Source organism: Pristis pectinata, chromosome 5 (assembly GCF_009764475.1).
Source record: "Pristis pectinata isolate sPriPec2 chromosome 5, sPriPec2.1.pri, whole genome shotgun sequence".
NCBI classification, from domain to species: Eukaryota; Metazoa; Chordata; class Chondrichthyes; order Rhinopristiformes; family Pristidae; genus Pristis; species Pristis pectinata.
The window spans coordinates 17,848,581-17,863,850 of NC_067409.1; the positions used below are offsets into that span (position 1 = coordinate 17,848,581).

Consider the following 15,270-nt stretch of genomic DNA (forward strand, 5'->3'; position numbering starts at 1 on the left):
CCTGCCTGCAGCAAGATCCAGGCAATACTCAGGCACGGGCTGATAAATAGCAAATAACATTTGTGCCAGGCAATGACTATGTCCAACTAGAGAAACCAACCACCCACTGATATTCAACGGCATTACCATCATCAAGTCCCCAACCATCAATACACTGCTGACCAGAAACTTAACAGGACCAACCCCATAAATATTGTGACATTTAGAGCAGATCAGAGACTGGGTATCCTGTGGGAAGTGACTTACCTCCCGACACCCTAAAGCCTTTCCACCACCTACAAGACACAAGTCAAGAGCGTGAAGGAATATTTGCCTGCATGAATGCAGTTGCTAAAGCACTTGAGTTCTTCTGCATCCATGACAAACAAGTCCATTTGTTGGACATCTCATCAACCACTCTAAACATTCAATCTCTCCATCACAAATGAACAGTCGTTGCTGTGTGTACCATTTACAAAATGTATCGGAGCTAATTGTCCAGGTTACTCCAATATGACCTCCCAAGCCCATGAACTCTTCCACCAACAACAGCTTACCCAAGGACAGCAGGTCCAAGGAAAACTATCACCCACAGGTTCCCCACCAGTTCACTCACCACCCTGACATGGAGATGCATCATTTTTCTTCACTGTTACTGGGTCTAAATCCAGGAACTCCCTCCACAAGAACATTGTGGGAATATCTTCACCAGAAGGATTGTACCACCTTCTTGGGGACAATTTGGGATAGGCATTAAATGGTGACCTTGCCATCAATGTCCACATCTCAAAAAATTAATGAGTAAGTATAGTCTATCTTTCTGCATTGCTAGCTTTCAACTCCATGACTGCAGCTCCAGTAATCTGTTCAACGTGAAACGGCCCCGTCCAACCATTGACACCGCCCCACAGGGGGGTTCCCTTGTTTTGGGAACCATCCTAACTTCAGATAGCAAAGAGCAATGAATCAGACATCTTCTCCATAGTGGTTCAGCAACAAGTCTGTAAACCCCATTGGAGACACTTTCTCCCAGAACTACATGTTGCACTGAAACGCCGTGGTGCTGCATCATACTGACAGCACAATACTTGTTAGTACAATGTGACCATCTGGGATGAGGTATCAAATTTCTTGGTCTTCCTGGCTCTCCCATATGAAAGACCTGGGGTGAGACCAGTTCTTATTACTTTTTGTTTATTTGATCAGTTTGAAATAGACTTGAGTTGTGACATTCTCCAAACTGGTTCATTTGGCTCTGACCAATATCTGAAACCTAGGCAATTTGCTTTGTGCTAAAATTGAATGCTTAGGTATTACTTGACTCCTTTACATTCACAGAAAATGAAGAAAAGACCCCAACAAGATAAATATAGGTCATTGTACATGGGCCATTTCTTAACACTTCTTTTCATTTTGCTTTAGTTTCTTTTCCTCTGCATGTTTGTCACCCTTGTCTCAGCAACAGTGAATGGAAAATTCCCAGTATCACAGCCAACACCTAGCCATCAGTCAACACGAAAGCACAAGATTTGATGTTTCAAAACCACTGTCATGATCCATCACCTCAAAAATTGTTCCTCTTTTGCAGACTTACCCACCTTTCTCCAATGATCCTTTCTTCTGTCAGACCCTCAAGGGTAACATCTGAAACAAATGAATATTTTTTTTCCCTACAAGCACATACCTCAGTCAATGCTATTGGTTCATTAACATCCCAAATAGGAACTTTATATCAGTGAATATATTGAAACCAATAACCAGCTTGCTGAATCAGAGGTCTACCAGAGTAATTTTCTACTAGATTAACAGTTACAATTAACTCTAAAACTACATAGAACATTACAGCACAGTACACTACCTTGCGAAAAATTGCCAAGATGAATAATAGCATTTGCTAATAAACAACATGGCACTTGGGTACTCAGATTTACTTCATTTGCTTAGAATTTTACATAAACACAGACAAAAGTGTAAACTGAAGCTCCTCTTTAAAGTAGGCTAATGTATCATGCGAAAAAGATGAGGCAAATACCATCTTGCTGGAGCTCTATAATCATGCCACCTCACCAAAGTACAGCTTGTGTTTACATTATAATTTGGTCATTCCATTGTGCCTGAAGATAAAAATATTCTGATCAGTATCTACTGGCTATCATTACTAATAATGTCACATTACAATGGCATGAATCAGTGAGGGTGTGCTAGGTAACTTGTTCCCCTGAAGTGACTTTCTATCCATTGGCTCTATAGATCTTTAGACAATATTAGAGTATCAGCACCCGAACAGGTTGCTGAAGTTCCTGCTGTTATAATTCCTTGCCATGTGTATATTTATCGTTAAGTTGCTGCTGCCATTCCCATTGCATGTCAAGGTTATATGTGAAACAAATTTTTCTTTTTTAAACACTTTTAATGGGTCATACAGGAAAATGCCAGGAAGTGGTCAAACTATGTTCTTTGAACTTTATTCGAACAGTTCAAAAATATGCTTGTTCCTTTTTGCATCAGTGAAATAAGTGTAACTTCAATGTGGGATCAGAATCCATATCACAAGTAGCAGCTCTAACGTGCACCTTTAACTCCCAACACCTGTATTTATACTTGGTTCTCCAGTTAAACTAATCTGTAAACATGAATGTAAAATGAGACTCATGTATGTAGCCAATAACCTAAACAACAAACCGTATATTTAGCAAGTAAAGCCCTTTCATATTGCGCTAAATTTATCCCAGGGCGCACCCAAGACTTTCCTGAATTGAAGGAGAAAGGTTACAGAACTTTGCCTTTGATCACTGTTTTTGTCACTTTTTTTTAAAAAAGATTAAATCCTGACTACAATTTGGCATTTGTTATGCAAAACATCATTACAATCATCACTCAAAGGACTGGACAAAGAAAAAGTGATAGGTAAAATAAAAGCAGGGCCCCTGTGACTTTACGTGCATCGAGAATCACAGGTCAGCTTTTCAACAATACATAATGCACAATCTGAACCTCCTCCAACATTGTTTAAATAAACCAAGATGATTCATAATTTCCTGAGAATTCCATCTATTTCAACACATTCACCTATTTCTCAGAAGAATTGCTGCTGAGAGTCATAATAATAGCAAGAAGATAGAACCTGCACTTAGATGGTATTGTTGCAACCTCAGAATATCTTCAATGTGTTGTCATTGCCAAGGTATTTAGGTATCACTGTGGCACAGCTAACAGAGTTGCTGCCTCAGGTTCAATCCTGACCTCAGGAGCTGTCTGTGTGGAGTTTGCACATTCTCCCAGCGACTATGTGTTTCTTCTGGGTGCTTTGGTTTCTACTCACATCTCAAGAATGTGCAGTGGAGATGTGGACTTCTGATGCAGGGTTTTGACCCGAAATGTCAACAATTCCTTTCCTCTGACAGGTGAAATTGGTAAATCGGTTTATTATTGTCACGTGTACCGATGTACAGTGAAAAACTTTGTTTTGCATACCATCCATGCAAATCATTTCATTACAACAGTGCATTGAGGTAGTACAAGGGAAAACAATAACAGAATGCAGGATAAAGTGTTACAGTTACAGAGAAAGTGCAGTGCAGGCAGACCATAAGGTGCAAGCCATAACAAGGTAGATTGTGAGGTCAAGGGTCCGTCTTATCATACTAGGAAGCCATTCAATACTCGAACCAGAGTTCCTCTAGCAGACTGATAGTTGCTCCAAAAATGTGCAGGTTGCTAGGTTAATTGGACACTGTAAATTGTCCCTAGTGTGTGTGGATGAATGGTAGAATTTGAGAAGAGTGGGGGATATGCAGGGAGAATAAAGTGAGATTAATGTAAATGGGTGCTTGATGGTCGACATGGATTCAGTGAGCCCGCTTCCATGCTGTACAACTCTATAACTCTAAAAAGAGGATACAAATGATGCAAGGCTTAACATCTTTGGGCTTGGATGAACAAAACAGGGACTTCAGGTACTTGGGAATACCGCCATCTGCAGGATCCCCTCCAAGTCACACGTCACCCTGACTTGCAAATACATTGCCCTTCCTTCATCATTGCTGGTTCTAAATCCTGGAACACCCTATCCATCAAATGTCGGTCAAAAACAACACAGCACCAAGGGAGCAGCAGTTCAAGGTGGCAGCTCTCCTCCATCTTCTCAAAAGCAATAAATGCTGGAGTCAAAAAAAATGAATAACCAAGAAGAAAATGTGAAGCCAGCAACCATAATGAAATCATGTCACATCCGGATTGATGAACTACTGCTGTACCCTTTGCCAAATGGCTTCAACAGTGTCAGGAGCATTTGCAACCAAACTAATAATAAGGTTGGGATGAGATGGAAAAACAACTGAAAGGAAGGAATTAGTATTGATATAGTGTTTGCTGACAAATTTCTCTGGAAGTGTTTCCCTCCCCTGGCCCCCACTTACTCATCTTCTCACGAAAGCAGTCAATGAGCATTGTTTTGTGAGGTAAACAATCCTCAATGTACAGAAGAGAAAGATGCTCTTCGAAATCTATCAGTAATTCCTGTTACTCTTGTCAATAACCATATAATATCCAATAATGTGTTCAGTAAATAGATTACTCATTATCAGCCTCTGTAGTCATGAATGCAAGACATTGAAAGCCTCTGTAATCAAAAATGCAAGACTTTTGAACTACAAGAACTGGGTGTCAGGGTTGATTACATTTAAGCAGTTTGACCTCAAGGGTACTTAAAAATATGCTGGAAAAGGTTCAGCAATGGGGCTAGTTTGTAATTTATTAAAATTCATTTCTATGCGACAAACATTATGAAATGAATATTTACAATGCAGACTGGTAAATTGATTTATTGTTGTCACATGTACCAAGGTACAGTGAAAATCTTTGTTTTGCATGCCATCCATACAGATCATTTTTTCACATCAGTGCATTGAGGTAGTACCAGGGAAAACAATAACAGAATGCAGAATAAAGTGTTACAGTTACAGAGAAAGTGCAGTAAATGCAGACAATAAGGTGCAAGGCCATAACAAGGTACATTGTGAGGTCAAGAGTCCATCTTATCGTACTGGGGACAGTTCAATAGTCTTATAACAGCAGGATAGAAGCTGTCCTTGAGCCTGGTGGTACATGCTTTCAGGCTTTTGTATCTTCTGCTCGATGGGAGGAGGGAGAAGAGAGAATGACCGGGGTGGGTGGGGTCTTTGATTATTTTGGCTGCTTTACCTTGGCAGTGAGAAGTGTAGACAGAGTCCATGGAGAGGAGGCTGGTTTCCATGTTGTGCTGAGCTGTGTCCACAACTCTCTGCAGTTCCTGGGCAGAGTAGTTGCCATACCAACCCGTGATGCATCCAGATAGGATGCTTTCATCGACAAAAATTGCTGAGGGTCAAAGGGGACAAGCCAAATTTCTTTAGCCTCCTGAGGAAGTAGACGTGCTGGCCATGGCATCTACATGGTTGGTCATGACATCTACGTGGTTGGACCAGGACAATTATTGGTGATCTTCACTCCTGGAAACCTGAAGCTCTATTCATCTATTTCCTTCTGGAAATGCCCTTCTCTCTGCGATTGCTGCAATGTTTCTGACTGACATATAATGCATTTCTCATTCAACTTGAATTGGAGTTGGAATTGGTTTATTATTGTCACAAGTACCGAGGTACAGTGAAAAACTTGTTTTGCTTACCATTCATACAGATCAATTCATTACACAGTGCATTGAGGTAGTACAAGGTAAAACAATACAGAATGCAGAATAAAGTGTAACATCTACAGAGAAAGTGCAGTGTAGGTAGACAATAAGGTGCAAGATCATAACGAGGTAGATTGTGAGGTCAAGAGTACATCTTATGGACTCTCACCAATCTGTATGAACAGTACGCAAGACAAGTTTTTATTATACCTCAGTACATGTGACAAAAATAAACTAATTCCAATTCACATTGAATGAGAAATGCATTATATGTCAGTCAGAAATATTGCAGCAATCACAGAGAGATGGGCATTTCCAGAAGGAAACAGAGGGATACAAAAACATAACCATAGCCAGTACAAGAAAAACGGTTGCTTTGGGGACAGAAGGCATTTCAGCTATGTAGTTAGATCACAGCTGATCTGCATCTTAACACCTACAGCCTGTAACCCATACCTGTCAGAAATCTTAGCAATCTCAGTCTCAACTGACACTGTCTCAAGCAGCATGGGCGGTGCAGCAACCTTTCAGCTGGTGCTACTGTTTCTCAGTTTCAGCGACCTGGGTTCAATCCTGACTGTGTTGAGTTTGCACATTCTGTAAATTGCCCCAAGTGTCTAGGTGGGTGAGGGGGGAATCAGAGGGGGGCTGAAGGGCATGCAAGGAGAATTATTGAGAGGGTGATAAGCGGGGGAATGGGCCTGAAAGGAGTGCTCTGAGAGCCAGTGTAGACTCAGTAGGCTACATTGTTTTTCTATGTTGTAAGAAAACATAACATTTGAGTAATATGAATGGAGACTTCAAGATCTCCACTTCTTTTGTAAGGAGGAGTGATTCCTGTCCTTATCCCTGACTGGACAGGTGCCATGCTAAAACTACAGCCCTTTATTCAGGCCTTACCCAGACTCTAATTCTTGTGAGAAGATTAGGTTACAAAGGAAATTAGCGGGGGCACAGAATTGTGCTGTGAGCTGGCACAGATTTGATGGGCCAAAATGGTCTCCTTCGATATTGTATGGAAGTATGGAAACCCAGGACAGGTGGCCAGCAACTGGAGGTAGAGAAACCACAGGCCAATTAAATGGAACCACAGAGTGAGAACCAAGTAAAGGCTCTCTTACAGAACTTAGAGCAACTCAGTACTGGGCAGGCCAAATACACCTGATGTAGAGGTCTCTTGAAATAACTCAAAGCTTACCTTTTTTTATGGCCAACTTGGCTCCATTGACAGCAAAACTTGTTGCAAAGGGCACATGTCAACCGATACTAACCTGAAGTGGTATGCAAGGATCATCCATACATAATGGAACCCCAATCAGGATCTGTCCCGTGAACTGGCATCAGGTAGTAGATCCCAGTGAAAGTGGCAGTAAGCTAACTGTCAGCACCAACAAAGCATTGAATATGGATTCCATACTGAGAACACTTTAACGTTCATTGCAGCAAGTTAAGATCAACCTCAACCTGTAGGGATCATACCAGATAATTATGTACATCTAAAAATTACATAGAACACCGGTAGCCACTTCCTTTGACAGAGTACGAAATAGAGCATTGGTTTTGCAAGTCTGCTGTGTTGCATGGAAGCAAAGTGGCTTGCCCAACGAAGCAATCTGAATGTTATCAGGGCTTCAGTGTTGAAGATGTTAGCCTTGAAAGGATACTACAAGTTGGGAGACAGACAGTTTTCTTACAATCAGTTGTAAAGTAGAAAATATGACATCATGTGTGGCATTTACAGGATAGGTGGTCAACAGACAGGACTTACACATTCAGTGTAGTATAGTTGCCGGGAATGGCTTAATTGTGAACAGTTGAAGTGTCAGAGGTGGAAATTTTAACTTATTAAAAAGCCTCAAGAAACTGTTGGCAATTACACAAGAGACCATTCAGTAGAAATTATGCAAAAGTGATGCCCATACGGAGTCAGAGACTTCAATCTCACACTTCACACAGGATCCTTCAAATCCTGAGGATTACACCATTTCAATGATCAAGTTAGACAAGTCATTCCTCAGCAGAGCACTAAGTGCGTGGCCAGAGTCCTGGGGAGATGGAATCAGAAAGCCCAGAATGATATGAAGGGCATCTACCTGAAGCATCAACACTGTTCCTCTTTTCGCAGAAGTGCCTGACCTGCTGAGGATTTTCAGCATTTTCTGTTTTATCAGGGACAAAGCAACTGCTTGATTTCTTCAAGAGCAAACAGCATGGGCTCTCTTCACTAAAAAATAAATAGATCCTTTTTGGATAGATTGCTCTTTGCCCCTCTTTGTTTTAATCCAAGTTCCCTGATATTTGAACAGTTCCACACTTTGAAACTATTTGCAAAGTTATCTGGAGACACAAAGTCATTTGTTCCTTTCACTGTTTTGAGTTTTCTGAGGCACATCAAAATGCTTCTTGGTTCCTTTTCCTTGTTTTTGCTCAGATTATTTCCAAACGAACCTTCACAGTCAAAAGTTTTGCTATCTTTTTAACACCTAACTTCCTCTGTGATATAGCAATATCCTATTAAAGTCAAAGTTGAGCTTATTGTCATCTGCACAAGTACGTGCATGCACAGGTGTACTGAAAACCTTACTTGCAGCAGCATCACAGACACATAGCATCAGATAAGCAGCATAAGAAAAACATAAATTAAACATAAATTATACACAATTTTTACAAGAAATAACACAATTAGAATTAAGAAAAGTCCATTTTAGTACAAAGTGATCAAAGTGTCATAGTGTTGCTGAACTGCAGTGATTAGGGTTGTGCAGTTTGGTTTAAGAAACAAATGCTTGAAAGGAAGTAGTCATTCTTGAACCTGGTGGTGTGGGACTTCAGGCTTCTGTACCTTCTGCCTGATGATAGCTGAGAGGAGATGGCATGGCAAAAATGGTGGGGGTCTTTGATGATGGATGTTGCCTTCTTGAGGCTGCGCCTCCTGTAGATACTACCGATGGTGGGGAGAGATGTGCCCGTTATGTATTGGGCCAAGTACACTACTTCTCTGCAGCTTCCTACGTTCCTGCACATTTGAATTGCCATACCAGATCATGATGCAACCAGTCAGAATACTCTTAACAGTACATCTGTAGAAGTTTGTCAGAGCATTCGGTGACAAGCTGAACCTCCTTAACCTCCTAAGAAAGCAAAGACGCAAGCACACCTTCCTCGTGATTGCGTCTATGAGCCCAGGTCAGGTCAGCCAATATGTTAATGCCCAGGAATTTAAAGCTCTTTCCACCTCTGATCCCCCAATGTAGACTGGTGCATGTTCGCCCTCCTTCCCCTTCCTGAAGTCAACTATCAGCTCTTTAGTTTTGTTGACATTGAGCAAGAGGTTGTTGTGGCACCATTCAACCAGGTGTCCTATCTCGCTCCTGTAAACTGACTCATTATCACCTGTGATTCATCCAACAATAGTGTCATCCGTGAATTTGTATACAGGTATGTGCTTAGCCACACAATCAGGTGTGTATAGACAGTAGAGCAAGGGAATAAGCACAAAGGCTTGAGGTGCACCTGCGTTGATGGTCAGTGAAGAGGAGATGTTGTTACCGATCCTCACTGAGTGAGGTCTGCCGATGAAGAAGTCATGTATCCAGTTGCAGAGATTAGACACTAAATTCTGAATTGATGTTTAGTTCATTAATTCTAAAAACAAGGGTTAAAAAAAACTATAGGGTAAATAGATATTGACTTTAATGATATACAAACACCTTAGAGTATTAACACAAGAATTCTTGAGCCTCAACTACACGAAAATAGCATCAGAATTTTGTGTTTGCTTTTAGTTATGCTAACAAACCTCCTTTTGAACAAACCTTCACTAGTGAAAAGATTGTGTCTTTTCTAAGCACGTTTCACTCATTTTAGGCCTTAAATACAACACTGAGATTCAGTTGTTCCCTGGAAATAATTGTTGGTAATCTTGACTACCACATTTTCCATCTAACCTCTCAGCGCCAAATCCATCTCTCAACTGGAGTTCAGATCTGTTTATTCAGTCATTACAGTGAAGCAAATTAGCATTTCAAATAAATATTCATTCACATCTGCACGCTGATACCAAACTGCTAGTGGAACTGAACACATTGTCCTCAGTACTTTCAAAGCAGTACAAGCTGCAATCATCTTGGTATTATTTCTCTCCAACCCCCAAAAGATAGGGATGCAATGGGACTTTTAAAAGAGCACAGGGCGGAAGGCACGCATACTACCTTATTCAGTTCCTGTCCTGTGGCTACATAATCAATTAAAAAGTGTAGAAAATCACAAAAAAAAAAGAGACAAAGTTGAAAACTCCTTCCATCCACTCTTACAATTAGTTACTATTAGGTATACACTAGCTAAAATAATCCTGCCATAGTCACCATGCCTATGATTATCAGGTTTGAGGTTGTAACTAACACAGTACATAGTGCGGAACCAGCAGGTGCAATGGGATTTTCAAAAAGCATTTGATAAGGTAACATCCAAGATATTATTGCACAAAGTAAGGGTTCAAGGGATTGAGAGTAATGTGCAAAACTAAAACCAGAGAGTGTGAGCAGACAGATCATATTCAGCTCAGCCAGATGTTACCGGTGGTTTAGTGCAAAGATCAGTGTGCTTGGACCTCAGCTCCGTACAATCATAGATGTTGTGACAGCATGTACTATTTCTTGTTTTGCTTATGATGCAAAGCTAGGTTAGAAAGTAAGAGGGTGCAAAAAGACGGTGAAGGAAATGAGAACATAGAAATAGCAGCAGTAATAGATCATTTGACCCCTTAAGCCTGCTCCACCATTCAACAGGATCAGGGCTGATCTACTACCTCAACACCTTCACACTCCCCATATCCCTTGATCCCTTTACTATCCAGAAATTTACTGATCTCTATTCTGATTACGATCAATACCCAAGCCTCCACAGCCTACATATGTAGAGAATTCCAAAGATGCCACACAATGAGTGAGGAAATTTCTCCTTATCTCAGTCCGAGATGACCTGCCTCTTGGTTTGATTCTGTCCCATAGTCTGAGACTCTTTAGCCTGGGGATCATCATCAATCCAGTCAGGCCCTTTAAGAATTTTTAATATTTCAATGAGGTCACTTCTCAATTTAATAAACTCTAGAGAATAAAGGCCTACCCCTACTCAATCTCACCTCAAAGGACAGATCTGCCATCCTAGGGACCAGTCTTTGCTGTACTCCCTCTAAAACATGCATATCATTTCTTAAGAAATGAAACCAAAATTTAGAGCAACAAACAATCTGCTGGAGAAACTCAGCGGTTTGAGCAGCATCTGTAAGGAAGGAAAGGAATTGTCGATGTTTCCACCCAAAACATCAACAATGTCTTTCCCTTCATAGATACTGCCTGACCTACTGAGTTCCTCCAGCAGATTGTTTGTTACTCCAGATTCCAGCATCTGCAATGTCTTGTGTCTCTGTGAAACCAAAACTGTGTTTACTCCAGGTATGGTCATACCAAGTCCCTACTTAACTGTAGTAAGACATCCTTACTCTTGTGAGAGACAAAGTACTGCAGATGCTGGAATCTGGATGAAAAAAGCAAGATGCTGGACGAACTCAGCAGGCCAGGCAGCATCTATGGGGAAAAGCAGACAGTCAATGTTTCGGGTCAGGACCATTCTTCAGGATGGAAGATAGGAAAAGGGGAAGCCCAAAATACAGGGGGGAGAAACAGAGCAGTGATAGGTGGACAAAAGAGGGGAGGTGGGGTGGGCACAAGAGATAGTGATAGGCAGATGCAGGGGAGGAGGGGAGAGCAGATCCATCAGGGGATGGGTCAAAGGTATGGAGGCAGGTGCCCCATGGGGGGAGGGGAGGAGAGCAAAAGGAGAGAGAAAGTAAACTGACAAGAAGAAAATAGAGAGATAGACGAGGAAATGGGAAAAAGAAGAAGTGGCGGGGTTTGGACTTACTCACCTGAAAGGACTGTTTGGGTCCCTGGATGGAGGTGATGGAGGTGGTGTAGGGTCAAGTGTTACATCTATGGCGGGGGCAGTGGAAAGTCCCCAGGATGACAGCAGGATGGATGGGGAGGGAGGAGTGAACTAGGGAGTCGCGGACAGAGCGGTCCCTACGAAAGGCTGAAAGGGTTGGGGGGAGGGGAAGATATACTTGGTGGTGGGGTTCGTTTAGGTGACCATTTCATAACAGTAATCTGCATCTCCCCATTGCCAGTCACTGCAACCACCACCCCACCCCACCCCACCCCCCACACTCCATCACTGATATGTCAGTCCTCGGCCTCCTCCACTGCCAGGAGAAGTCCAAACACAAACGGGAGGAACAGCACCTCATTTTCTGTCTTGGGACCTTACAGCCTAACAGGGTGAACATTGAATTCTCCCACATTAAGTAAACCAACCACCCCCCCCCCCCCGCTTCATCTTTTCTTCCCTTTCCTAGCCTAACTCTCTTTTTTCTCCTCGTCATTTTTTTCTCTCTTTTTTTCTCCTCCCCTCCCTCCTGCCGCCTGTCTCCATACCTTTGACCCATCTCCTGGTGGATCTGCTCTCCCCTCCTCCCCCGCACCTGCCTATCACTATCTCTAACCTACAGCTACCTATCACCACCCTATGCCCACCCCGCCTCCCCTCTTTTGACCACCTATCACTGCTCTGTTTCTCCCTCCTATATATTGGGCTTCCCCTTTCCCTATCTTCAGTCCTGAAGCAGGGTCCTGACCCGAAACGTTGACCGCCTGCTTTTCTCCACGGATGCTGCCTGGCCTGCTGAGTTCCTCCAGCATCTTGTTGTTTTTTCATCCTTACTCTTGCATTCAAATCCTCTTGCAAAAACAAACTATTTGCATTTCTAATCGCCTACTACACCTGCATGATGGCTTTCAGTGACTTATGTACAAGGATGCCCAGGTCCCTCTGAACATAAAACATTATCCCTTCTCTCACCCTATAAAAAATACTTGACATTTCTATCTTTTCTACCAAAGTGGATCATACTGTACTTCCTCTCCCACTCATTATCCCCTTGGATATCCCCTATGGAATATCCTCCTCATATTCCTACTGTCATCAACAATTTTTGAAATGTCACATCTCAGCCAAACTATTCATGCAGCCAGTGAGTACTTGGGATACAAGCAAACACACCTGCAGCTCCCCACCAAGTAAAATCCTGCCAGCCTGACACTTGATATGTTAGTTGAATGTGCAAGAACATGACAGATGGAGTAAAGAAAGGTTATCAACTTTGATTGGAAATATTGGCAGCAGAACCGTGATAGATTGAGAAGTGTTTGGTATTCAGAGCGACTGTGTGTCCTAGTACACAGAGAACATAAAATCAAAATGCAGGTACAGCAAGCAATTAGGAAAGCAAATATTAGCCTTTATTACAAAGCAGCTGCAATGTAATACTAAAGTATCTCAATGGAAAGATATAGGGCTTTGGTAAGGGCATATCTGGAATACTTTGTACAGTTTTAATTCCTTTAAAAATAAGGGGTCAGCCATTTAAGAAGGAGGTAAGACAAACTGAGACAAGAGACTGCAGATGGAATCATGAGCAAGAAAACAAACTGCTGGAGGAACTCAGTGGGTCAGGCAGCATCTGTGGAGGCAAAGGGATAGTTGATGCTTTGGGTCAAGACCCTGCATCAGGACTGAGAGTGTAGAGGGGAGATAGCCAGTATAAAGAGGTGAAGGGGAAGGGTGAGGCAGCAGCTGGCAGGCGATAGGTAGAACCAGCTGAGGAGGGAGATGATGGGCAGGTGGTGCCAGATTTTGGGGGAGAGGAGGATGGAGGTAGAGGCAGGCTGGAAGAGATGAAACAAAGTTTTTTTTCAGCTGTTTGCGAGTCTTTGTAATTTTCTTCCCTACAGGCAATGGAAGCAAGGTATTTGAATATTTTTAATGCAGAATTAGTGAAATTCTCAATAGACGAGGAGTGAAAATTTACCTGGGGGTCAATGACAATGTGTTGAGGTTACAATCAGATAAACCATTATCTTGTTGTAATGTAATTGGTAATTGGTTTACTATTGTCACTTGTACCAAGATAAAGTGAAAAGCTTTTGTTTGCATGCCATCCAGACACATCATTCCATATATAAGTACATTAAAACAGAATGCAGAATATAGTGTTAAGATTACAGAGAAAGTGCCGTGCAGGTCGACAAATAAAGTGCAAGGGCACGACGAGGTAGATTGAGAGAACGGCAGAGCTGGCTGCGGAGAGCTGTGGGCTCCTCCTGCTCCGAGTTTGTATTTCCATATGTATCTAAGGAAGTGCAACAACTGGACAATGCTTGGGGAAGTGGGAATGGTTCCATGGGGAGAGTTGGACCCAATCTACATGCTGTAAGGATGTTTACCCAGCTAAAAAAAAGGGGGGTAGGGGTGTAAAGCCTCAGATTAAGAGATTTGCCCTCTGGATGCATATATACTCGTGGAGTTTTTGAGCACAGAAAAAGGCCCGTTGGCCCACCCTATCCATGCAAATTATCATACGAGGAAACATTTCTTCACTTAGAGGGTTGAATTTAAATTAATGACAGAAACTACGGGGATTAAGTGCTGTGGGGATTATGAGGGAAAGCGGAGTGGATGAAGGGAACCATGCAGGATATCACTCAATGGCCGCGCAGCGCGACGGGCCGAATCTACTTCTGCTCTCTTCTTACTGGACAGCTGATCCCAGAGGACGGTCAGCGGACAGTCAATCACAACAATGGAGTAATTCCGCCTGCACAGGACAACGGGGGCAAAACCAGCCGCGAAGTACCTGACGTGATGGGTGGGAATGGTTCCCAGCCGGGCACGGTATCGATGTGAAAGTTAACACGGTTACCAGTGCTGGACTACTTAAACCAGTGCTTGCGCTCAAGCCGCGGGCTCCCGCCCGTCTGAAGGCAGACTCAATATACCTGCAGGTCCGCTACGCACAGATGACAATCCCAGCTCATTCTCCACGGAAATTCATGGCAGGTTCGTGGAAGGATCGGCGCCAGGTTCTCTTTTTGCAGCCCGCCTTTCTGCCGCATGTTAAGAGATTTGGATGCGCAACCTGATGCACCCGCATCGAACAAGATCCTCACCTGACAACCAGTCCAGGGCGGGTATCTTTATTTTAAATATAACAAACACCACAAGCTATAAAACAAACTTACCGAATTTCTTGTCCGCTCGCACAATCAGACGGGAGTGGAGAGCCGACAGGACCAGGAGGATGGAGTAGATCACTTCCATCATTCTTCATCCATTGCACTTTGACTAGCAATCCATTCTGGGCGAGATGAAAGGGAGAGGGGAGAAGATGTGTGATGGGTGAAGGGAAGCGGCGCTCTCCAGCTGCTCGCAGTGATCAGCCGCTTCAAAGCCGACACGCTTCACTCCGCCCCTCTCTCCGCCTGTCAATCATCGCTCCCGGGGCCGCCCTCTGCCTTCCGTCACCGCGGACGGACCAGCCTCCCTGCGCGTCAATCACCGCGTTCGGACGTCTGCAGCCCCTGTCAATCACCGTTCCCGGGCCAGTCAAGATTCAGTCCCTCTGCGTGTCAATCACCACACGCTGACGGGCCCCGCCACCTGCCAATCACCGCGACAGGGCAGGCCCTTCCGCCTGCCAATCACCGCCGCTGGATAAGACCCGCCCC

General features: G+C 43.1%; 1 protein-coding gene across 2 annotated transcripts in view; it reads right to left on the bottom strand.

Moving 5' to 3' along the window:
- Positions 1–15,005, bottom strand: part of ptprn2 (protein tyrosine phosphatase receptor type N2) — a 771,544-nt gene extending 756,539 nt beyond the window's left edge. For both annotated transcript variants that reach the window (XM_052016228.1, XM_052016227.1), the window contains exon 1: positions 14,785–15,005. In XM_052016228.1, coding sequence (XP_051872188.1) covers positions 14,785–14,866 — 82 coding nt within the window. In that variant the 5' untranslated portion in view covers positions 14,867–15,005. The remainder of the gene's footprint in view (positions 1–14,784) is intronic.
- Positions 15,006–15,270: the final 265 nt, after the last annotated feature.